At 46.1% G+C, this 24,137-nt stretch overlaps 1 protein-coding gene across 4 annotated transcripts; it reads left to right on the top strand.

Moving 5' to 3' along the window:
• Positions 1–206: 206 nt before the first annotated feature.
• LOC104307703 (myosin-1B-like) lies at positions 207–21,639 on the top strand. Of its 4 annotated transcripts, none has more exons than XM_054170769.1 (38): positions 207–410; positions 499–642; positions 735–891; positions 2,691–2,718; positions 2,817–2,934; positions 3,015–3,107; positions 3,221–3,284; positions 3,366–3,464; positions 3,568–3,671; positions 3,749–3,887; positions 6,981–7,099; positions 7,194–7,343; positions 8,390–8,560; positions 8,828–9,134; positions 9,516–9,562; positions 11,571–11,658; positions 11,754–11,871; positions 12,503–12,626; positions 12,712–12,848; positions 12,942–13,197; positions 14,293–14,535; positions 14,643–14,819; positions 14,905–15,050; positions 15,138–15,228; positions 15,317–15,706; positions 15,822–15,948; positions 16,183–16,301; positions 16,626–16,822; positions 17,221–17,404; positions 17,491–17,656; positions 17,827–17,951; positions 18,210–18,518; positions 18,662–18,865; positions 20,059–20,184; positions 20,279–20,449; positions 20,539–20,643; positions 20,874–20,969; positions 21,487–21,639. In XM_054170769.1, exons 1-38 carry the CDS (start codon positions 207–209, stop codon positions 21,637–21,639), a joined length of 5,796 nt encoding a protein of 1,931 aa, XP_054026744.1. The 4 variants fall into 4 exon arrangements, with proteins under 4 accessions (XP_054026744.1, XP_054026741.1, XP_054026742.1 ...); XM_054170766.1 differs by having other exon boundaries at positions 9,486–9,562; XM_054170767.1 differs by having other exon boundaries at positions 8,828–9,138; positions 9,490–9,562.
• The last annotated feature ends 2,498 nt before the right edge of the window (positions 21,640–24,137 follow it).

Genomic DNA, 24,137 nt, shown 5'->3' with positions numbered 1-24,137 from the left:
TAATCTAAATCAAAGACGTCTGTCTATTCTAGGATCCAAAGTGAAATCTAGGGTGAAAAGCAGAGAAGAGAGGGAAGCCCTAAGAGCAGGCAGAGCAGCATGTTACAGAAGGTCAACTGTGTGGTACAAAGGTGTTTTTTCCTTCACTCACCACTGTGTCTCCCCACTCCAGGCCCGTGCTGTGTTGCAGGCAGTAAGGTGCAGCCATGTCGTCGGACGCCGAGATGGCCATCTTTGGGGAGGCTGCTCCCTACCTCCGCAAGTCAGAGAAGGAGAGAATCGAGGCCCAGAACAAGCCCTTTGATGCCAAGACATCTGTCTTCGTGGTGCATGCAAAAGAATCCTATGTGAAAAGCACAATCCAGAGCAAGGAGGGAGGGAAGGTCACCGTCAAGACTGAAGCTGGAGAGGTTGGTAAAATGCAAGATTGACAAACAGCATTTAATTCCCTCTCTGAGACCTCCAGTGACACAGCTGTATCTTTCCCTCCTCTGACAGACTCTGACCGTGAAGGAAGATCAAATCCACCCCATGAACCCTCCCAAGTACGATAAGATCGAGGACATGGCCATGATGACCCACCTGCACGAGCCCGCCGTGCTGTACAACCTCAAAGAGCGTTATGCAGCCTGGATGATCTACGTAAGTAGCAGCAGCAGTCTGCCTTTGGGTGCCAGCAGCATCTGCTGTGCCAGGCTGAGGGGAAGCCAACCTGCTGTCTCCCTTCCCCACAGACCTACTCGGGTCTCTTCTGTGTCACTGTCAACCCCTACAAGTGGCTGCCGGTGTACAACCCGGAGGTGGTGTTGGCCTACCGAGGCAAGAAGCGCCAGGAGGCTCCTCCACACATCTTCTCCATCTCTGACAATGCCTATCAGTTCATGCTGACTGGTGAGTGGCTCTCAGATCCCGCCAGAAACACTTCAAATGGAACCACAGAGTTTCCCTGATTAGCACACCATCAGTCACAGCATCAATCGCTGTCAATTGGGACAGAGTTCTTTCACATCAGTATCTCTCAAGAGCAAGTTCCAGAGTCTGTGTGTCAGGAAAACCATAAACCAAATGGAGCAGTGCAAGGAGTCTGCTGATGTCTGTCATGAAAAGTGAAAGTGAACAGGGCAGAGATCTCCTTGTGATGTGGAAATTCTGTCCATGATGTGAAGCTAATTCATCAAAGAGCTAGAGGAAACATTCAGATTAGGCTTGGGAAAACCATGACAGGAAAAAGTGAGGAAGAATTAGGCATTGCTGCAGGTTTTGCTTCCAGCTTTTCATTCCTTTCTTCCCTGTGCTGTAGGGGTTGGTACTATTGCCCAGGCTCAGGGTTCCTTTGTTGTGGATCCTTACTCTCCTTTTCTCTTCTGCTTTAAATACAGCCTGTGTAGCAGAAAATGAAGTCACACCTAGAAACAATTTCTTGTATGCAGGAAATAACAGGGCATGGAGTGCAGTAGGGGAGCAGCACGTGGCTGCAAGGGTTGTCATTGGTCATGGAAAAGCATTAGAGAAACACAGAACAGTTTGTGCTGAACAGGACATTTTAAAAATAGGTAGTTCTTTCATTCAGCATTGAGAGGGACATCTTCCAGGTTGCAGGTTGCCAGCCTGACCTTGAGTGTTTCCACTACTTCTCTAGGCAAGCTGTTCCAGTGGCTCACCACCCCCATCATTTGACATTTCTTCCTTACAGCCAATGTAAAACTAGCCTCTTGCAAATTACAACTTTTGCCTCTTGTTCTGTCATTACAGGCCCTGATAGTCTTCCTTTGTCTTTCATGTAAGTCCCCTTCAGGTACTGAAAGGCCACAATAAAGTGTCTCTGGAACCTTTTATTTTCCAGGCTAAACAATCCCAACACTCTCAGCCTTTCTTCTTAGGAGAGGTGTTCCTGTCCTCGAGTCATTTTCATGGCCCTCTTCTGACTCACTCTAGCAACTACATGTCCTGTATTGGAGACCTCAGAACTGGAGGATGTATTCACAAGAGTAGCACAGAGAGGCAGAATCATCTACCTCAATCTGCTCCTTCATGCAGCCCCTGGGATCTGATTGGCATCTAGGCTACAAACAAATGTTGCCAGCTCACATCCAATTTTAACTCTACCTCCAAGTCCTTCTCTGTCTGCTCTCAAGTAGCCATTCCCCAGTCTGGACTGATGCTGGGAAGTACAGACTTTACACTTGGCCTTGTTGAACATGATGTTTATGAATCCACTCCTAGGGCACAAAAGGTGACTGTGGACAGCAGCTTTCCCCACTGGTGCGCTAACTGCACCGTTCAGCTTTTTGTGATCTGCAGATCTGCAGAGGGTGCACTCAGCCCCATTGTGTATGTGATTAATGGAGGTATTGAATGATATTGGTCTCAATACAGACTCTTGAGAGACACCACTCAGTGACCATTTAGATACTGAGACTCTGACTAACTTTGGATGAATTCCAGTGAATTCCTTATCCATCTAATAGTTCACCTATCAAATCCATATCTTACTAATTTAGAGGCAAGAGTGCTGTGGGTAGGTTCAGAAGTGAGTATGTGATGCAAATTGCATTGCAAAAAACTGAAACTGAAAAAAAATGTATTAGGAAAATAAAACACAAAACTTGCATCAGTTACATTTACTGCATGGCTTTTTAGGCTTTTTGTGTTCCTAATTTACAAAGCCTCTTTGTTTCTGCCTCTCACAGATCGGGAGAACCAGTCCATCCTGATCACGTAGGTACCCTCCCTGCTCGGGTCCCCGCGGGGCTGCCCAGTCCCAACAGACCTCCTGCCTGACCCCAGGCTCTCTGCTTCTCCCTTTGCTTTGGCAGTGGAGAATCCGGTGCAGGCAAGACTGTGAACACCAAGCGTGTCATCCAGTACTTTGCAACAATTGCAGCCAGTGGGGACAAGAAGAAGGAGGAGCAGCAGCCAACAGGCAAGATGCAGGTGAGGTTCTATGCGTAGGAACCTGCACCTGTCAGACTGATCTGTGAGCTCTATCATGACATTAAGATTTCTATTTTAAGGGGACACTTGAAGATCAAATCATCAGTGCCAACCCACTGCTGGAGGCCTTTGGCAATGCCAAGACCGTGAGGAATGACAACTCCTCACGCTTTGTAAGTTGTGGCCTGGCACAAAACAATTTCTTTCCTGTCAGCACGCTGCCTCCCATATTCTTGCAGTCAGGACTGCCACGAGAGACCTCCACTGACTTTTCTGCTCCTCTCAGGGTAAATTCATCAGAATCCATTTTGGTGCCACGGGAAAACTGGCTTCTGCTGACATTGAAACCTGTAAGTGACCATCCTGACCTGGCTCTTTTCTTTCCAGCCTTCCTTGGTTCTTTGCTAACTCTCTCCTGCCTTCCTTGCCAGATCTGCTGGAGAAGTCCAGAGTCACTTTTCAGCTCAAGGCAGAAAGAAGCTACCACATCTTCTACCAGATCATGTCCAACAAGAAGCCAGAGCTAATTGGTAGGAAAGATCACAAAGGGCTCCAGTCAAGGTCAGGGGACAACACTGCATTCCATTGTGAGCCACTTCCATTTGAGCTGTTTGTGTTTTGTCTGCCTTGCAGAGATGTTACTGATCACCACCAACCCATATGACTACCTGTATGTGAGTCAAGGTGAGATCACAGTTCCCAGCATCAACGACCAGGAAGAGCTGATGGCCACAGATGTAAGTAACACACAGAAGCTTTCTTTGGTGGACTCTCACCTCCGACAGGCACTTAACCCAAGTGATTCTTTTGGCAGAGTGCCATTGACATCCTGGGCTTCACTGCTGATGAGAAGACAGCCATCTACAAGCTGACAGGGGCTGTCATGCACTACGGGAACCTGAAGTTCAAGCAGAAGCAGCGTGAGGAGCAGGCAGAGCCGGATGGCACAGAAGGTACCGGCAATGCCTGTTCAATAGAGCACAGGTTACACCAAAGCCTTCCTGCTGCAAGCAGTAACTCAGGCTCAGAACCCTGCCCTCAGCCTGCTCCTCTGCCCAGGTGCTACTGTTTCAGAGCAGCAGCGTGTCCTAACCAGAGGTCCTGGCAGGGAGAGCGCAGCTCAGTGGAACAGGCAGACTGCTTTGAGCTACACAGAGTACAAGGCCCAGTGAATCCCAAAGCAGGCTTCCATTGCTGCCACAGTGGAGCTGGGCAGAAAGAAAGGCAGCTGTGCTGCTCTCTGCAACAGCATTTTCCCTGACCTCAGCAGAACTAGCAGCCACTCTGCCCACTGACTCACTTTTACTGCTGTAGCCATCTCCTTGTGGTGAGATTTCCAGAGAACAAGAAGCCCAACCTCTGAACCTGATCTGCCTCAAAAGCCATTTTCAGGAGACAACTTGCAGTGCCCAAACTAAGAGCTTTGTCCTTCTTCCTTCTACTTTGGGGGAATGTTAGTTCATGCTGCAGCTGTGATTCATACCCACTCTACTTCTTCTGCAGTGTCTCACTGTGTCTTCAGGGCATCTGTTTGAAAATAGACATCTATGATGTTTCTGTCACCTTTGCTCTGCCTAAAGTTCTTCAAAGTGCATTCCTGCAAAGGTCATGAAAGTATTTACATGAAGCTAAAGTTATTTGTGTACATCCCAAACATTCACTACTAAGAGCTTTCTTCATGAGATGTGTTTTTGTGTGTGAGGGTTTGGTTGTTATTATGAAAGCTCAGACCTAGCTGCAAATTGCAAGAAGGAACAAACAATAGCTGTAATTGTGGTGTTACAGAAGAGTATCCTAGAATGAAAGAGCTGTTTCATTATTAAAACCACCTCCACAAAAGTGAAATATGTCCCAGTTTGAGCTGGGTGCCTTTAAAAAGGAATCAGAAAGCACCTCCAGAAGGTACAGAGTGTCCAGGAGGAGTACCAGAAGGTGCAATCATTGCATTTTCTCCCATAAATCCTGCATTTCAGGAATTTTGGCTGTGAAGTTACTGTCTTTCTCTTTCTTCCCTTTCTCTTCCCTGGACACAGTGAGCTACCTTATCTGGTGTGGGAGGAGGATGGTTCCAGCCTTACTTATGGCCGTCGAGGCTTGACTAATTACTACTGCACAATCTTGGCCTGTTTAGGCCTAATGCCAGGAACCAAGGGGAGGCAGCTTCAGGCCTGGCCAGCCTGAATGCAAGTTCCAATTTTGTCCTTGTTTCATACCTTACTGTTTCTAGTGATAAATGTCTGTTAAATGCTCAGTTGCAAACAATATACACTACAGCTCCACATTAGCATATTTAGATAGGGCCACGAGGATGAGCAGAGGGCTGGAGCTGCTCTGCTATGAGGACAGACTGAGGGAGCTGGGGTTGTGCAGTCTGGAGAGGAGAAGGCTCTGAGGAGACCTTCTTGTGGCCTTCCAGTTTCTTAAGGGGGCTAGAAGAAAGGTGGGGAAGGACTTTTGAGGGTGTCAAGGAGTGATAGGTGGGGGGATGGAGCAAAACTAGCAATGGGTAGATTCAGATTGGATGCTAGGAAGAAGTTGTTCCCCATGAGGGTGGTGAGAGCCTGGCACAGGTCACCCAGGGAGGTGGTGGAAGCCTCCTGCCTGGAGGTGTTTGCAGCCAGGCTGGAGGTGGCTGTGAGCAACCTGCTGTAGTGTGAGGTGTCCCTGCCCATGGCAGGGGGGTTGGAACTGGATGATCCTTGAGGGCCTTAGCAGCCCTACCAATTCTATGATTCTATGAAATGTATATTTGATGATGAGTTCCAGCCTTCTGACATTAAAGGGCTCTGCCAACAGCAGAAACAGCAGCAATAACTTTACCGAACAGATGGCATTTGGAAACAACTGGAGCAGTGTATGTAAGACTGGCTCCACTGAAATTCTGGTGCACAGCCATTGTAATCCTCTTCTGAGGATTGCTCTGAACTTGTGATCAAATGCCTCACCATGGTAAAATCAGCTTTCATTTTGCTAGCTTTGTTGGCCCAAAAAGCTGGGAGAAGACCGTGAGAGCTCATTTTCTCCACCTCCTGTGGACTCCATTTACTATACAATCTTTCTTTCTTAAGGTGCTTTTGAAAGCATTGAAGAAAACATGCAATCCATTGCAGTACTTCACTACTCTTGCTCACTGGAAATGTTTCCCCAGTTTTTAGCTTAAATATCTCTTAAGATAATTTCAGTCTTTTAGGTCATGTCTAATATTCATGCAGCTATCTGCTATACTTTTTTTTAATCATCACTTCATATGAACTACATAAACATTCTTGAACAAAGCACTTTATACATTGTGCCTGGTGGCAGAGTTTGAATCCAATAGGAAAAGCAATAGCAGAAGGTAGAGTCCTAAACGTCTTGTCTGAGGGTGCACCTCTGCAAATAGCAGATTTAGATTGGATGTTAGGAACAGATTCTTTACTATGAGGGTAGTGGAACACTAGAACAGGTTTTCCAGGGAGGTGGCAGTGGCCCCGTCCCTGGAGATACTTAAAGTGAGACTCAACAGGGCTCTGGGCAGCCTGATCTAGTTGAGGATGTCCCTGTACACTGCAGAGGGGGTTGAACTGCATGATTTTTGGAGGTCCCTTCCAACCCAGACCATTCTATGGTTCTGTGACCTAGTATGTTTTAGCAGTAGCTTCATAAAGCCATAACTGGCACATGCACTGGACTCTCTTGGGTATTATGTCTTGAAAGTTAACCTACCACAAGTCACTGAAACAAGTTGCAGTGCATTTGGTTCTGAGTGGGTCTGTGGCTCATCTTTCCTTATTCAACATTTACTATTAAAAACTGTCTACCTAAACATCTTTAAACTGGTATTTCACTCAAAATTCAACAAGAGCTAAGAAAAGCTGAATCAAAAACAGCCAGCATAAATGCTCTGGAATTTCTGGGGAATGTTTGCTATAGTGAACTACAAATGCATTACCTTTTTTTTATCTTAACTAATAATGTTATCTTTATTAAAGCTGCTTTTTAATACTTGTTTTGTAGGAAACCTAATGTCTACTTGTACCTTAACAACTGATTCTTTTGGTGTTTAGTTGCTGACAAGGCTGCCTACTTGATGGGTCTGAACTCAGCAGATCTGCTCAAGGCCCTTTGCTACCCTCGAGTCAAGGTTGGGAATGAGTATGTGACCAAAGGTCAAACAGTGCAGCAGGTAAATATCCCTCTTTTGTTGGCAAATCCTCTCTTCTCCTCTCTTCGTCTTCTGCTCTGCATGAGAGCTACAAGCTTTATGTTTTTCCTTCCAGGTGTACAATGCAGTTGGTGCCTTAGCCAAAGCTGTCTTTGAGAAGATGTTCCTCTGGATGGTTGTTCGCATCAACCAGCAGCTGGACACCAAGCAACCTAGGCAGTACTTCATTGGTGTGCTGGACATTGCTGGCTTTGAGATCTTTGATGTAAGAACTGTGTTTTACCATGCTTTTAGAAGTAAGTCTATTGTGTGCCAAAGTACTTAAGAAGGAATGATTTTTGTGTTGCACACAGATTTTTGTGTTGCCAAAGGAAATCCACAAGTGCAAGTTTTTGACTGATTTCAAACAGTAGGCTAAGATGGCATTTGGAACCTGATGCAGGGACTCCAGTTCCACAGACAGAATGCTTTGAAATCAGCATTTGGAAATGTTGGATAAACATTTGTGCATTGTTGTGGGTTTAAGACTGGGTGTCTTTTCATAGAGTACAGTACTCCAGGGACTAGATAGTCCAGAGAGTGGACACATGAAAGCGTAATCTTTGTTATTTCACTCCCATTATCCTGCATATATTAATGGACATCAGAGTCTGTTGTTCCCTTTTCTCTCTCCCTGCTCCCAGGGTGTGCCAGGCCATTATCTCTTGCCTCTGGTATTGGAGGGAGGTTTTGGCCTTCAGCCTGACTAATTTTTGCTGTGGCATTTTGGCCTAGGCTGGGGGGGAAAGCTGGGCAGCATGGGAGGAGGGCTTTGAGGCCTGTTTCTTGACTTGGTTTGGCGGAAGGCTTTGGAAGGTTTGGGCCTAGTGAGGTTTTGGAAAAAAAGCCCAGGTGGAGAATTGGGCCAAAGCTCAATATGAATTTGTGTAGTTTGTGTATATAATTGTGAACAGTATCTCTGTTTAAACTTTAATTCTGTGGAGTGTTTTTATTTTACACCTCTGGGGGGGTAAAATATCTTTCTGTCTGTCAAACCAGGGCATGCACGGACTCTCCCATACTTAATTTAGGCCTGTCTAGTACATATCAGGTCTGATACACTGACCTGCCCTAATGTTCTAGGTGTCATAAACCTAGAATAAAGTTTAGCTTGACACAAAGGACACACTGACAGAAGCTGACAGTACCTGGCTGAGTAAAGATGGAGCACTCATAGATCCTCCTGTAACTAGGTACAAAAAGCCAACACTGCTCTTTACCCCCAGAGTCCTGTATTTATATTAACAGTAATCTCTGTTTGCAATGGGGCAGTTCAACAGCCTGGAGCAGCTGTGCATCAACTTCACCAACGAGAAACTGCAACAGTTCTTCAACCACCACATGTTCGTGCTGGAGCAGGAGGAGTACAAGAAGGAAGGCATTGAGTGGGAGTTCATTGACTTTGGCATGGACCTGGCTGCCTGCATCGAGCTCATTGAGAAGGTATTTGTGTAATTCACTCTCTAACATTTTGGGAAAAGAAGGCTTTTTATATCTTTATATATGAAAAGTTTTTTATGTATTTATAAACATAGCTTGAAAGCATAAATGTGATACTGTAAATACATACATTGAAATTATTTTAGTGTTTGCTCTGCTGAGCAGAAGAGCAATCCCTGAGAGCATCAATATTTTCCTGCTCAGGAAGTTATTTATTTATTCATGAGTCTTTCTGCCTTTGAGCAACTTCTTTCCTTTTGCTTCTCCCAGCCCATGGGCATCTTCTCCATCCTGGAAGAGGAGTGCATGTTCCCCAAGGCAACTGACACCTCTTTCAAGAACAAGCTCTATGACCAGCATCTGGGCAAGTCCAACAACTTCCAGAAGCCCAAACCTGCCAAAGGCAAGGCTGAGGCTCACTTCTCCCTGGTGCACTATGCTGGCACTGTGGACTACAACATCACTGGCTGGCTGGACAAGAACAAGGATCCCCTGAATGAAACTGTTGTGGGGCTGTACCAGAAATCATCCCTGAAGACACTGGCCTTGCTCTTTGCCTCTGCTGGAGGAGAGGCAGGTGAGTTCTGTGAAATTCCTGTTTTCAATTTTATTTAATGACTCTGCCAGAGCCATGAATATCAAGTAGAGTGTTCTAAAGAAACTACATGTGGTTCAGAGACTCCCATGCCTTGAATTTATTAACAAAGGAAAAGATCAAATCTATTTCAAGCCCTACGCTCAGCCATGATAAACCCTTGGATTATCACACAGCTTTGGTCCTGTGCTCCTTTAGATTGAGCATGGACTCTATTTCCTACTGCATCCTAGGTTCCTTTCTTAGCATGTATGAATAAGCTTATTGCAATCTCATAGAGAAAAATTTTACAAATCAAAGTTATAAAACTATCTTTTTATTGGTGTTCTTCAGAGAGTGGTGGTGGTGGCGGCAAGAAAGGAGGCAAGAAGAAGGGTTCTTCTTTCCAGACTGTCTCAGCTCTTTTCAGGGTAAGCACAAAAGTATTTGCCTTTATTGTTTTCCTTTTTTTAATTTTTATTTGAAGACTGTGAAAACTCAGAATAACTTAAGCCATTTTACTGCACCTAGTAACATTTTTCTGCATCAAGAACAGCTCTTCAGTTATTCATAAGAGAACTGACTGCAAGTCAGCTAAGGAAGATACATCTTGATCTAGCCTTTCTTCAAAGGCTGGAAAGAGCATATAGACCAGGCTACAGTTTCATTTACTCATGATTACAGTAGCTGGTAGGATCAAACTCTTCCTTTGCCTTAGGAGAACAATGGTGGATCTGCCTATCTGCCCCAGGCAATCTCAACTCCAGGTTGGCACATCCAGATGTATGCACATGATAATGCACAACACATAGCATGCAGCTGTTTGCACACGATCGCACATAGGGAGGTGAGGGAAATGCTAAGGCCGGCTACCTTTCCACCAGTGGACACAACTTAAGGCAGGTGGAAACACTCCTGCTCCAGCCCCTGTGGCATATAGATACTGCCTGGCATTCTGAAGAGTTTTTCACATGGTGAAAAAGGTATTTGAGCAGCTTTGCTCCTGTTCCAAACTAGGGCTAAAATGAGGACTGTTAGGATGTAGCTAGCAAAAATGATTGCTAAAATCAGAGGTAGTTCATGGATTTATTTTTAAAAACACTTCTGGAAATGGGTGCTGAACCTGCCAGCCATGGCTTTTCTTTACGATAAGTGAGCCTGTAAGAAAACATATATTTTTTTCATCTTATATTTTTTATCTATGTGGTGTCTTCAGACACCATCATAACTTACTTACAGAGTTCTGTTATTCAGTTGTGGGCAATACATTCCACATATGAAGACAGTTAAATGACTTAAGCACACATCTGAGAATTTCCAATCCAGAGATTTAAATGGGAAATAAAGATGCTGTGCTCTGTGGTTTCCCAGCAGGGGGATTCTGTAGCAAATTACCTGGGGACTCACGGCTTGCTCCTCTCTCTTCCCAGACGCTGTCACTATAATTCAAGCAGGTTTTGGCTCAGAGAGGGCTAAGGGCCTCTCTCCTCTCGTGCCCAGTTCACAGGCTGTAGCAGTGCAGCTCTTCTGTGATTCAGTCCTCTCAGGGGTTTTCCCATTTCTGCCTCCAGCACAGGGCTCTCAGAGTGTTGGTTGCCTTGGCCCAGGTACAAGGCCCAGGTGTGGTTTGCCTGTTAGGAAAGGCTCTTCAGCTGCTATTCCAACAGCACTTGGCTCTTGTTGCTTGCTTGGTGAGCACAAAGCCAATTGCCTACCTCCTCAACTGGTTTAAATACTGTCTGAACACAATTAATGTCTGCTGGTAACAGAGAAACCTGATAGCTGAACCTACAGGATGGGGTGTATCCAAACACAGCCAGGGGCACACAGTTCACAGGTGTGTTACAAGGTTAATTACATGTGCTACGTGTTTACCTGGACCATCTGGACCCCAGGAAATGTCCAGGTTTGCACATTCACAGGGGCTTAACCCATTGGCTGGGTTAGGCATGTTTTGGGGTTTGACCCTTCAGGACAGAGCCCTGCTCTCAGTGAATATGGAGCCCTTTTTGTCATCCTCTGCTCTGACTTTTTCAGATGTATCTTCACCAATAGCATCAAATACCATTAGGCTTCCCTTCTCAGCCTCCTCTGCAGACTTGGCCCTTGCTCCTTTTTCCATTTGCCCAATTTTTGGTTTTGCTTCTGTTCCCATCAATAGTTAGTATCTTACATGCAGTGAGAATCTGGTGAGGACAAAGAATCTTTCACTCAGATTTGAGCCTTTTTGCCAAGATTTCTGGTGACCCTTCTCCACAGCAGTCCTGTCTGAGTGTCTGTATCCCTCAGTCTCATGAAAACACATTACACAGCTTTGTGACTTTCTGCCATGCTTGAAATGCAAATTAGGATAGCTATAGGTGGGAATAATTTACTCCTTTCCAAGACTTCTCACGTGTGAGAAGTGTTAATGAAAACTCTTTGGTCATCAACCCACAGGAGAACCTGAACAAGCTGATGACCAACCTAAGGAGCACTCACCCACATTTTGTGCGCTGTATCATCCCCAATGAAACAAAAACACCTGGTAAGAGACTCAAGTAGAGGGTAATTGCAGTGTCATGCAGCCACTATTCTCTATGTTTTATCACGAAGTGCCACATAATTGTCTTCCTTCCTTAGGTGCCATGGAGCATGAGCTGGTGCTGCACCAGCTGCGCTGTAACGGCGTGCTGGAAGGGATCCGCATCTGCAGGAAGGGATTCCCCAGCAGAATCCTCTATGCTGACTTCAAACAGAGGTCAGTATTTTTTCTCCTCTCCATTCTGTCTTTCCTCTGTAAGTTGTAAGTTAACATTTGTGGCTATTTTGTAATGCAAACACTATCTGAATATAGCTGAAGGAAGGGGAAATGTGGGAATGTGCAAGATAACATGTTGGGATGGTTGGCAATAGAGACATTGCTGAGAAACACAGAGATATCAGTGACTGCAGTTCATCACACAACTCTGCCAGTGTTTCTCAGTGTAGATGGAGTCATGACAGAGCTGCATCAGCCAGTGATGACAAGACAGGAAAATGCAGTTTGGGAAGTGGCTACAACAGATTCTCAGACTAAAATTGCAAGCTCAGATAGAGTGCTTTCGCCACTGGATCTGCTGCACATTGCAGGGGAAGGTGCCAACGTTCCTCCCTAGCAATTCCCTACAGCACAGTGAACTCAAATGGCTGGAGGTCAGTGTCCTCTTTTCATCTATGATGGATCACCTTCAAGACAACAGAAGTTATCAGATTAAGACTTCATTATCAGGGTTTCTCTAAAGAAGGAGGACATTCCAGATTCTTCAGCCTTACTCTGCTCTTGTTGACTGCAGTTAATTTCAATACACTGTACAGCCTGATGACTTGAGATTCACTCCTATTTCCCATAGGTACAAGGTGCTGAATGCCAGTGCCATCCCAGAGGGACAGTTCATTGACAGCAAGAAGGCTTCTGAGAAGCTTCTTGGGTCAATCGATGTGGACCACACCCAGTACAAATTTGGCCACACCAAGGTACAAACCCTCCTTGACTCACTCTCTGTGTGCCTGTGCTGTGCTCTGCCTGGCAGTCAGGTGCTGCAATGTTCTCTTGCTCAAGGTGTTCTTCAAAGCTGGGCTGCTGGGGCTCCTGGAGGAGATGAGGGATGAGAAGCTGGCACAGCTCATCACCCGCACACAGGCCAGGTGCAGAGGCTTCCTGGCAAGAGTGGAGTACCAGAGAATGGTGGAAAGGAGGTAGACATTCCTCATCTTCAGTAAAGTCACTGTACTTGGGGGAAGGAGCTGGCACTTGACACATGGAAAATATTCATTTTCATTCTGCTTCAGGGAGTCCATCTTCTGCATCCAGTACAACGTTAGGTCCTTCATGAACGTCAAGCACTGGCCCTGGATGAAGCTCTTCTTCAAGATCAAGCCCTTGCTGAAGAGTGCAGAGTCTGAGAAGGAGATGGCCAACATGAAGGAGGAGTTTGAGAAAACCAAGGAAGAGCTTGCAAAGTCTGAGGCCAAGAGGAAGGAGATAGAGGAGAAAATGGTGGCCCTGCTGCAAGAGAAAAATGACCTGCAGCTGCAAGTGCAGGCTGTGAGTATTATCAGTGTATTTCTTCCAGGTGAAAATAAATCAGGTCTCAATCCGCTCTCATGACACAGAACTCACATACTGCACTCTAAAGTTCCTTTGAGAATATTTCCATCTGAATCACTGCAGGTAAAATCAAAACAGTGTCAGCACTATAATATCAGGTTCTAACTTCAGAATGACGTTTTCAGTCTATATGCTTACAGATCATTTTCTCTATGCAGCTCTCAATATAAGTTCCTAGTGTAGTCACTAGAGATTTACAGATACAATTAACAGAGTCTGGAGAGCAATTCAGTTGACTGTTACTCTGGTTTTAATCAGTTACCTGAATTAAAGGGCCTAATGTGATTTCTTATGATGTGTGACATCTCTATTCCATGAAGGTACCAACACATTACCTCCTACCCTACACATGTTTCCAAAGTACAAGCCCTACATATGTTTCCAGTGTCCTTTAGAAGATCAAAAGGTTTGGCAACCACTTACCCAAATCTCTCTCCAAAATAAAGTCAGGTTCAAATGGAAACCACCTAGGATGTCTAGATTGAGTATCAATGTACCCAGAACTGAGAAGATGAAGGAAAAGTCTCTCTTGTCATGAAAAGATTTCAGAGGGGTAAAGCAGAAGGGCATCGTTATATTCAGTTATTAAAATTCAGGGAAAGGATTAAAACCTTTTATTAAAAATGTGGTGAGTTTTTTTTTTAAATAATTCTGAATCTTATCTAAATATATAAGACAGGAGAGAATATCTGATGAGACTTAAAAATGAAACAGCATAAAATCAAACTCTGCTTTCTCTCCCACAGCGTAGCACAACACAGTAACTCCATGGTGTTACCTTTTGGGTTGCTTTCCTTCGGTTTGTGTCTGTGGTTTATGGGCAAAAAAGAATTTTTTTTTTTTCTATTTAGCTTTTTCTAAGAATTGAGAAAAGATTTCAAACCTGCACAAAGAGGGACAGAGCAATCTAGAGTAGTAGGAACTGTCCCTGCCTATGGAATCAGGGTTGGAACTCCATGATCATTAGTGTCCCTTCCAATTCAAACCATTCTGTGACTCTGATTAGCAAACAAAACCCGGTTTCTCTAACAGGAAGCTGATGCTTTGGCTGATGCTGAAGAGAGGTGTGACCAGCTCATCAAAACCAAAATCCAGCTGGAAGCCAAAATTAAAGAGGTGACTGAAAGGGCTGAGGATGAGGAGGAAATTAATGCTGAGCTGACAGCCAAGAAGAGAAAACTGGAGGATGAATGCTCAGAGCTGAAGAAAGATATTGATGACCTGGAGTTAACACTGGCCAAGGTGGAGAAGGAAAAGCATGCCACTGAGAACAAGGTATGAGGCAGGAGGGGTCACTCACAACTCAGCAAAGAGCACTGTGCTCTTCCAAGACTTCTGTACTTTATACTTCCTTTATTTACACCTCTCCCTGCTTTTCAAAGGTGAAAAACCTGACAGAGGAGATGGCAGCTCTGGACGAGACCATTGCCAAGCTGACAAAAGAGAAGAAAGCTCTCCAAGAGGCCCATCAGCAGACACTGGATGACCTGCAGGCAGAGGAGGACAAAGTCAACACTCTGACCAAAGCTAAAACCAAGCTGGAGCAGCAAGTGGATGATGTAAGCACACAGGCAACGAGCAAGAAGATGACAGGTGTGGAGTTTGAGCTGTGTGGCAGAGCACTGATGGCCTTCTTGTCTTTAGCTGGAAGGGTCCCTGGAGCAAGAGAAGAAACTGCGCATGGACCTGGAGAGAGCCAAGAGGAAACTGGAAGGAGACCTGAAGATGAACCAGGATTCCATCATGGATCTGGAAAATGATAAGCAGCAGCTGGATGAGAAACTGAAGAAGTAAGTGAGGCTGTGGGGCAGCTGAGCACTGTGCTGCTGAGCTTGTCTCATTCCTTTGAGCTCTAACATGGTTTGCTTTGCCCAAAGGAAAGACTTTGAGATCAGCCAGATCCAGAGCAAGATCGAGGATGAGCAAGCCCTGGGCATGCAACTGCAGAAGAAGATCAAGGAGCTGCAGGCAAGTCTCTGTTGCTTCCTCTCTTTCACCTAGACTCAGGTCAGGCAGGAGAAGGCCATGGGTGTGAAGGGTCTCTCGTGTTCCCCAGGCTCGCATTGAGGAGCTGGAGGAGGAAATTGAGGCCGAGCGAACCTCTCGGGCAAAAGCAGAGAAGCATCGAGCTGACCTCTCCCGGGAGCTGGAGGAGATCAGTGAGCGCCTGGAAGAGGCAGGAGGAGCTACATCAGCTCAGATTGAGATGAACAAGAAGCGTGAGGCAGAGTTCCAGAAGATGCGTCGTGACCTGGAGGAGGCCACGCTGCAGCACGAGGCCACGGCTGCCGCCCTGCGGAAGAAGCACGCGGACAGCACCGCTGAGCTCGGGGAGCAGATCGACAACCTGCAGAGGGTGAAGCAGAAGCTGGAGAAGGAGAAGAGTGAGCTGAAGATGGAGATTGACGACCTGGCCAGCAACATGGAGTCTGTCTCCAAAGCCAAGGTACACAAATACCTCATGGGCTCATTGACCCCATGGAGTCCAGCACAAACTCCTGCACCTGCTGTCATTAAGAGTGTGGTCAATAACTTCTCTCCTTCTGTTTGTTGACTCCCAGGCAAACCTGGAGAAGATGTGCCGCACCCTGGAAGATCAGCTGAGCGAGATCAAGACGAAGGAAGAAGAACATCAGCGCATGATCAATGACCTCAATGCTCAGAGAGCTCGCCTGCAGACAGAGTCAGGTGAGACATGGACAACTCTGATGTGCAAATGAACAATGTCAGAGAGGTAAAGTAGAAGTTACCCTTCTGGGCTGATGGTTTGAGCGCCAGGCTTTGGCTCCCCTCTCATGAGAAATGCATGAGATGCGATCACAAAGTTCTGCAGGCTCTGCAGACTCTGTGGTTTTACAGCCTGAGTGTCCCCCCTGCTGTCCCCCATGGCACTAAAGGCTGTGTGTCTGCCAACTCTCCCAGGTGAATATTCACGCCAGGTGGAGGAGAAGGATGCTTTGGTTTCTCAGCTGTCAAGAGGCAAGCAGGCATTCACCCAGCAGATTGAGGAACTCAAGAGGCACCTGGAGGAAGAGATCAAGGTGAGAAGGCTTTCCAAATGTCATAGTATCCATTGGATTCCTTCTGTCAAGGAGGACCTTCAGAAACAACTGAAATTACAGAGCCAACAAGATGAGAGGGACTAAAATGAACCACGTGGGCAATGCAGCGCAGGACTTCCCACACTGCCTTTGGTGACCCTTACATGCAGTCTGTCCATGACGACTTCTGCTGCTTCCTGCCTCTTCCTTTCCCATTCAGGAACTTGCCATCCTTCTCAGAGAAGAATGATCCAGTGTCTGTCAGCATTCCACTCAGGACATTTCCCAGGGTATCTCCATTCTCTTTCTACTATTTCCCCTCAGGCCAAGAACGCCCTGGCCCATGCCCTGCAGTCTGCTCGCCACGACTGCGACTTGCTCCGGGAACAATATGAGGAGGAGCAGGAGGCCAAGGGGGAGCTGCAGCGAGCCCTGTCCAAGGCCAACAGTGAAGTGGCTCAGTGGAGAACCAAATACGAGACGGACGCCATTCAGCGCACGGAGGAGCTGGAGGAGGCCAAGTACGGGGGGAAGGCGGAGTAGGCTGGGAGGGGCCAAGAATGGAAACTTGAGGAGACCACTGGGATGTTATCAGGAAGAAGTCAATGCTCTACTTTGGGGTGGGGTGCCAGGAAGAGAAAATGTAACTGAGAGGTGGGATGAAAGGGGAAAGGCAGAAGCAGCAAAGACTTTCAGAAACAGAAGAGCAGAGAGAGCCTTGTGTGTGCAGCACAGTGCTCATGCAGGCCAGGGTCCAGGCACAGAAATGCAGTGGTTGGCTGGGAGACATCCTGCACCTCTATTCTCTATACTCTTTAGTCACCACATGCAACTAGGTAGCTAAGGGCACTCTTCTGAAAAACATACTGGCTACAGACACTTTTGCTTCCTCACCTGGAACTCTGCTGACCACCCCCAGGAAGAAGCTGGCTCAGCGCCTGCAGGATGCAGAGGAACATGTTGAAGCTGTCAATGCCAAATGTGCCTCTCTGGAAAAGACAAAGCAGAGGCTGCAGAATGAAGTGGAGGACCTGATGATTGATGTGGAGAGATCAAATGCTGCCTGTGCAGCTCTGGACAAGAAGCAGAAGAACTTTGACAAGGTCTTTTGGGCTCCAGCCCTGGGGTTCCAGGGCAGAGCATGTCCTCCTGACCAGCACACCCATACTCACATCCCATTTCTCTTCAGATCCTGGCAGAATGGAAGCAGAAGTATGAGGAAACGCAGGCTGAGCTGGAAGCCTCCCAGAAGGAGTCTCGCTCTCTCAGCACAGAGCTGTTCAAGATGAAGAATGCCTATGAGGAGTCCTTGGACCACCTGGAAACGCTCAAGCGGGAGAACAAGAACTTGCAGCGTAAGTGCCTGGCCCTCTGCTCCTGGATGGGCTTCCTTGCCATCCACTCCCACCACTGCTCCACCTGGCTGTGTGCCTACAGGTGACAGAGGTGCCTGTCAGGTTGGTGTGGCAGGGCCCTTGCCATGCTGCTCTGTGCCTGCCCCTGCCATTGGTCTTTGCTCCCACAGAGGAGATTTCCGACCTGACGGAGCAGATTGCCGAGGGAGGAAAGGCAATTCATGAGCTGGAGAAGGTCAAGAAGCAGGTTGAGCAGGAGAAATCTGAACTCCAGGCTGCTCTGGAGGAAGCTGAGGTACAGTCTTATTTTCATAATTGTTTACTTACAACTCAATTTAGTGTATCAGAAACCACTTATGGAATCATGCATGTTGTGGACATACTCCAGGCACAGGAAGTATCACATGCATGAAAATCTTGGGAGATACAGCAATACTTTTTTCCCCCTTTTCTGAAATCTCAGACCTCATGCTGTAAATTATTATTCAAGGCAATATTTCATGTGAAGTTACTGATAATATTTATATAATTAACTATTGTTTTACTTTTTTAGGCTTCCTTAGAACATGAAGAGGGGAAGATCCTGCGCCTCCAGCTTGAGCTCAACCAGGTGAAGTCTGAGATTGACAGGAAGATAGCAGAGAAGGATGAGGAGATTGACCAGATGAAGAGAAACCATCTCCGAGTGGTGGACTCCATGCAGAGCACCCTGGATGCTGAGATCAGGAGCAGGAATGAAGCCCTGAGGCTGAAGAAGAAGATGGAAGGAGACCTGAATGAAATGGAGATCCAGCTGAGCCATGCTAACCGCCAGGCTGCAGATGCACAGAAGAACCTGAGGAACACACAGGGAGTGCTGAAGGTATGGCAAAACTAAGAATATGCTGGCTGTTTGCTGGCACCGCTGAAAATTCTCCACTTTGACAATTCTATCAGTTCTGTACTGATGTGAAAATAAGAAATAGGAGAAAGGCACCTCATGATCTATTTGGTCTCTCTTTCCAGGATACCCAGATACACTTGGACGATGCTGTCCGAGCACAGGATGACCTGAAGGAGCAGGTGGCCATGGTGGAGCGCAGAGCAAACCTGTTGCAGGCTGAAGTAGAGGAGCTAAGGGCAGCCCTGGAGCAAACAGAGCGGTCAAGGAAATTGGCTGAGCAGGAGCTCCTGGATGCCAGTGAACGTGTGCAGCTGCTCCATACCCAGGTTAGTGTGGAATGCCTTGAGTACTGTGTCCAGTTCTGGGCCCCTCAGTTTAAGAAGGATGTTGACTTGCTGGAATGTGTCCAGAGAGGGGCAACAAAGTTGGTGAGGGGTTTGGAACACAAGCCCTATGAGGAGAGACTGGGGGAGCTGGGGCTGCTTAGCCTGGAGAGGAGGAGACTCAGGGGTGACCTTCTTGCTCTCTACAACTACCTGAATGGAGGTTGTAGACAGGCGGAGGTTGGTCTCTTCTGCCAGGCAACCAGCACCAGAACAAGAGGACACAGTCTCAAGCTGTGCCAGGGGAGGTTTAGGCTGGAGGTTAGGAAGAAGTTCTACACAGAGAGAGTGATTGCCCATTGGAATGGGCTCCCTGGGGAGGTGGTGGAGTCACCACCATTGGAGGTGCTCAGGAGGAGACTTGATAGGGTGCTTGGTTGCATGGTTTAGTTGATTAGGTGGGGTTCGATGATAGGTTGGACATGATGATCTTGAAGGTGTCTTCCAACCTGGTCTATTCTATTCTATTCTATTCTATTCTATTCTATTCTATTCTATTCTATTCTATTCTATTCTATTCTATTCTATTCATACTTCTCCCTGCAGAGAAACAAATGAAGATTGGCTGAACCATAACCATGTTTCCTTAAATGCACTGTAATTTTCACAGTATTGCTAACAAATATTCAGTGACTTCTCAGCTGCAGACATAGTGTGAATTTCACTAGAATCTAATCCAGAGGGGTGTGTGAGTTTGTTATTCTACAATTTGAGTTCAGCAACTTTCACATTGACGTTTGAGATGTGAATTCAAACTTAGGTTGATCATTAACAAAAACAGGAATTCACTAATAACTGTCATTAACACAATTAAGAATGTAATTTTCAGTATTCTATAGCACCATTTACAATTTTTACTGTCACTAGATTGCAAATTACCTTTCGTTCTCTAAAAGTCTAAATTCCTTCTCTGTTTGTCAAGAAACATTTTGGTGAGGAACGTGAGGAATCCCTTTACAAAAACTAAAACACTTTCCATCTGTAAGACTAAGAGCTACCACAGCAGCTCCAGCGGAGCAGAATCCCATGTGACCTGATTGCACCATTTCTAGTAAACCCCAACATTTCTGTAATATTGTTGATAGGGTGTTGCAAGCTAACAAAACAAACATTGTGACAATGATGCTTTTCTACAGAACACCAGCTTGATCAACACCAAGAAGAAGCTGGAGACAGACATTGCCCAAATTCAGGGTGAAATGGAGGATACCATCCAGGAAGCCAGAAACGCTGAAGAGAAGGCCAAGAAGGCCATCACTGATGTGAGCTGGGGACTCCTTTTGGTGCTGATTGTGGAGGAATTCTGCCCAAAGTGTCTCCAGCACCAAAATGGCTTTGACCCTTTGCTCTCCTCAGGCAGCCATGATGGCAGAAGAGCTGAAGAAGGAGCAGGATACCAGTGCCCACCTGGAGAGGATGAAGAAGAACCTGGACCAGACAGTGAAGGACCTGCAGCACCGTCTGGATGAGGCTGAGCAGCTGGCCCTGAAGGGAGGCAAGAAGCAAATCCAGAAGCTGGAGGCCAGAGTGCGTAGTAGGGCTGGGATTGGTGTGTGAGTGAGGAGATCCCTTGGAGAGGTGTGAGGGAAGCTGCAAAGTTGGGCTTCTCCTTGCAGGTGCGAGAGCTGGAAGGGGAGGTGGATGCTGAGCAGAAGCGCAGCGCTGAAGCCGTGAAGGGTGTGCGCAAGTACGAGAGGAGGGTGAAGGAGCTGACCTACCAGGTAAGGCAGCAAGTTTCTTGGTGTTGACATCCTGGAAGTCAAAATGTTGGCACATTGCTCTCCAGAGGGATTTTTTTGTCTCATGTAGGCAGCGGCACAGTTAATAGGATTTTTCTTCTGTCTTTCTGGACAGCAGTGATCCATAATGGATGTTACTGCTTCTGTTTCACATTTATGAAGTTCAAAGGAAGAGGCAAACAAAGATTTCTTTTGCTTGCTGTTCTCTATAGTCTGAGGAAGATCGGAAGAATGTTCTCAGGCTCCAGGATCTCGTGGACAAGCTACAAATGAAAGTGAAGTCCTACAAGAGGCAAGCTGAGGAGGCTGTAAGTACCACTTTGACCAAGGCCAATTTTCTTTCTGGTGGAAATGGAATTATGTGTTGCTGTATTCTTCTGTCCAGCTTTTGGAAATGGACTGCTTTGATGCATTTGTTGCTACCAGACAATAGGAAATGTGAGAGTAAGAATTGTTGGTCTGGGAGGAGCTACATTTCTCCAGATCTATGTTTTGCTCTCAGCCTCATCTCTTGCCTGTTTCTTTATTCCTATCCTATCCTTGGTGTCAGAAGAAACTGCTAGTCTCTCTAATCAGGACATTGCCATGAACTCTGCTTAGACAGAATCACAGGAGCTGGAAGGGACCTTAAAAGACCATCTTTGTGTAACGTGGCCATGGCCTTATTGACACTGATGTTCTTTCCTGGCACACTTAACACCCTGAGTAGCTTCTTCGCTCGGTTTTGAACCTGCCCTGCTTGCCCAGTTGTGGCATTTTTGTGTGCCCAGTTTGCTGATTGTCCACATGCTGCCTCTTTTTTCACAACTCCCTCTCCCCGCACAGGAGGAGCTGTCCAATGTCAACCTCTCCAAGTTCCGCAAGATCCAGCACGAGCTGGAGGAAGCCGAGGAGAGAGCTGACATTGCAGAGTCGCAGGTCAACAAGCTCCGGACCAAGAGCCGCGAGTTCCACAAGAAAGCAGAAGAGGAGGAATGAGCATCCCATGGCTAAAAAGTCACCAGAGGCTTGCATAAAATGTAAATCTCTGTGTCACTTTCTTCCGTAATAATCATTTCTGTCTAGGTAATAAAGTCTGTAGAGGCATTTGCATATGAACGGTGGTGAGCAGACTTATTTATTGTGGTGTTCATTACCTGGGAACACACACACAGAGCTCATGTTCACATCGAGAAGGACATTAAACTGCAACAACTTTTTACATTGACGTCCTTAAAGATGTGTCAGGAATAACAACGACGCTGTGGATTCACCATTCATCTTGCAATGAGAAGTATGCCTTTCTTTGATAGATTAAGATCATACTGGTCTAAGTTATTTCATTAATCTTTAGGCTAATCAAAAAACAGGAAAAGTGATTCCTGCAGTTTTGTTTTCTTTTGCTTTGTTAACTATGTATTATTTTTATTAATTGAAAACTGCTTCTTATTTGGCTAGGCCTAAGGGTGCAAGAAATTCTGAATCAGTCTGCTGGTTTGACCCTTAACTGGAGTTTAAAAGCTCAAATGATAACAGATTGAGAATTCCTCCCCTCCTGTCCCCTGCTCCATTTCCCTAATAAGGAAAGGGAAAGAAAAAGGGAAAAAGAAAACTAAAAGTGTAGGGGGAAAGGAAGGAGGTAAATCTATGAAAGAAATAGTCTAGAATTGGTTTGGAAGTAGAAGTACATTTTTTAACAAAAAATATATATAGCAATAACAGGGAGGGCTCACAAGGGTAAGGGATAAGGATAAATAGGAAAACATACAAAACCAATCCTGGATGGCCTTGTATTTCCCTGGATGTAAGTGGATTCAAGTCCTTTGGAGAGCGTGGATGCAGCTTTGAGAGAGAACCAGGCCCAGCCATGTGGACAGCACAGGAAACCAGCAGCAGCAGCTGATGTTCTTCCAAGCAGGCAAAGCAAGAAGAGCAACAGCATCAGATGTCCCCCTTTTTCTAGGCTTGCTGGACCACCTTTGACCCGGGGGACCCCTCCTCCTAGGAGAGGGAAAGCCAAGTCCTTCTCTGCCCACCTGGATCAAGTTTCTTTTGTTCTCCTGGGGGGCTGGGTTCTTTCAGCACTCCCCCAGGATGGGTGTAACCCAGCACAGTCAGGATACTGAAGTCACTTACTTCATGACACCTGGTTTTGAGACATCGTGAGACTTTAAAAACCCCACCCCCAAGACCCCCTCCCCAGAATTAGTGGGGAGAGGGTTGTAAATCATTTTTCAAGTGTTGCCCAATGCTTCACATAGGGAATTGACTCACTCCCGCCTAAAGGCAGTCACTCCATCAATGACAAGTACGAGAATGCTTTGTCAGTCACATAATGCTTAACTGGGCGGAGTTTGGAGTGTGTCACAAAGTTCCTTACTGTCACAGATCTAGACGTGTGGCCACAAGTGGTACTGCAAATGAATTCCCATTCATTTCACTGGGAACTCACTAGCGCCCCCTGGGTGTCATGCATCACGAAGTGGCTGGTATTACTATACAGCTACTTACTTCATGACACCCGGTTTCAAGACATCATGAGACTTAAAAAAACCCACCTCAAGACCCTCTCCCCAAAAAATTTTGGGGAAGAGGTTTTAAGTCATTGGGCAACACTTGAAAAATCACATATAGTATTACTGGCCACTTCATGACATGTGACACCCAGGGGGCGCGAGTGAGTTCCCATTGAAGTGAATGGGAATTCACTTGCAGTACCACTTGTGGCCACACGTCTAGATCTGTGATGATAAGGAACTTCGTGACACCCTCTTTATATGGAGCTCCTTTGTTTCACACATAGCACAGGGTAGCTCATCCAAAGATTGGGAGAGTGATGAGAACTCAAGAGTTAAAAGACTACAGAAGAAACAATAGCTAAGGCTGCAGACTCCTGGGCATAGGTGAGGCAAAATATTTGATGGACAACTGAAAGATAATTGCATTTATACACAGAAGGAGACTCCACAACCTCTCTGGGCAGCCTGTTCCAGCGCTCTGTGACCCTCACGGTGAAGAAATTCTCCTCAAATTGAGGTGGAACTGCCTGTGCTGTAGTTTATATCCATTGCCCCTTGTCCTGTCACAGGCTGCAACTGAGCAGAGCCTGTCCCCTCCCTCTTGACATCCACCCCTCACATATTTATAAACATTTATTAAATCTCCTCTCAGAATTCTAGACAGACAAAGGCAACAGAGTGCTTTTTTTCCTTGTAGATGCAATACAATGTAAAGTAACATCATAGGCTAAAAGAACAAGTTTAAGAGAAAGTAACTTTGAAGAACACTAAAATAGTTTCCACTGAGGTACTAGTGTGGTATGAGGAAAATCTGTTGCATTTATCAGAGATTGGATTTGACTATGGACAGGTATTTTTGTATCATAAAAAGAGATAAATAATTATGGAAATGGTATTGTCATGCTGACTTCCCTCACACAGACTGAAAATCAAACATGATTGAGGGCTTCTCTATTTCCCCAGCAAGCTGTTTGTGAA

Source organism: Dryobates pubescens, chromosome 20 (genome assembly GCF_014839835.1).
Source record: "Dryobates pubescens isolate bDryPub1 chromosome 20, bDryPub1.pri, whole genome shotgun sequence".
Lineage (NCBI taxonomy): Eukaryota > Metazoa > Chordata > Aves > Piciformes > Picidae > Dryobates > Dryobates pubescens.
The sequence above is the reverse complement of the archived record's forward strand: the minus strand, read 5'-3'. Positions and strand labels throughout refer to the sequence as shown.

Bases quoted from the DNA above. Each gene is read 5' to 3' on its own strand.
- LOC104307703 (XM_054170766.1), top strand. From the start codon at position 207: ATGTCGTCGGACGCCGAGATGGCCATCTTTGGGGAGGCTGCTCCCTAC. The intron at 643-734 runs GTAAGTAGCAGC...CCTTCCCCACAG, and splicing joins ATGCAGCCTGGATGATCTAC to ACCTACTCGGGTCTCTTCTG. The intron at 15,051-15,137 runs GTAAGTGAGGCT...CTTTGCCCAAAG, and splicing joins CTGGATGAGAAACTGAAGAA to GAAAGACTTTGAGATCAGCC.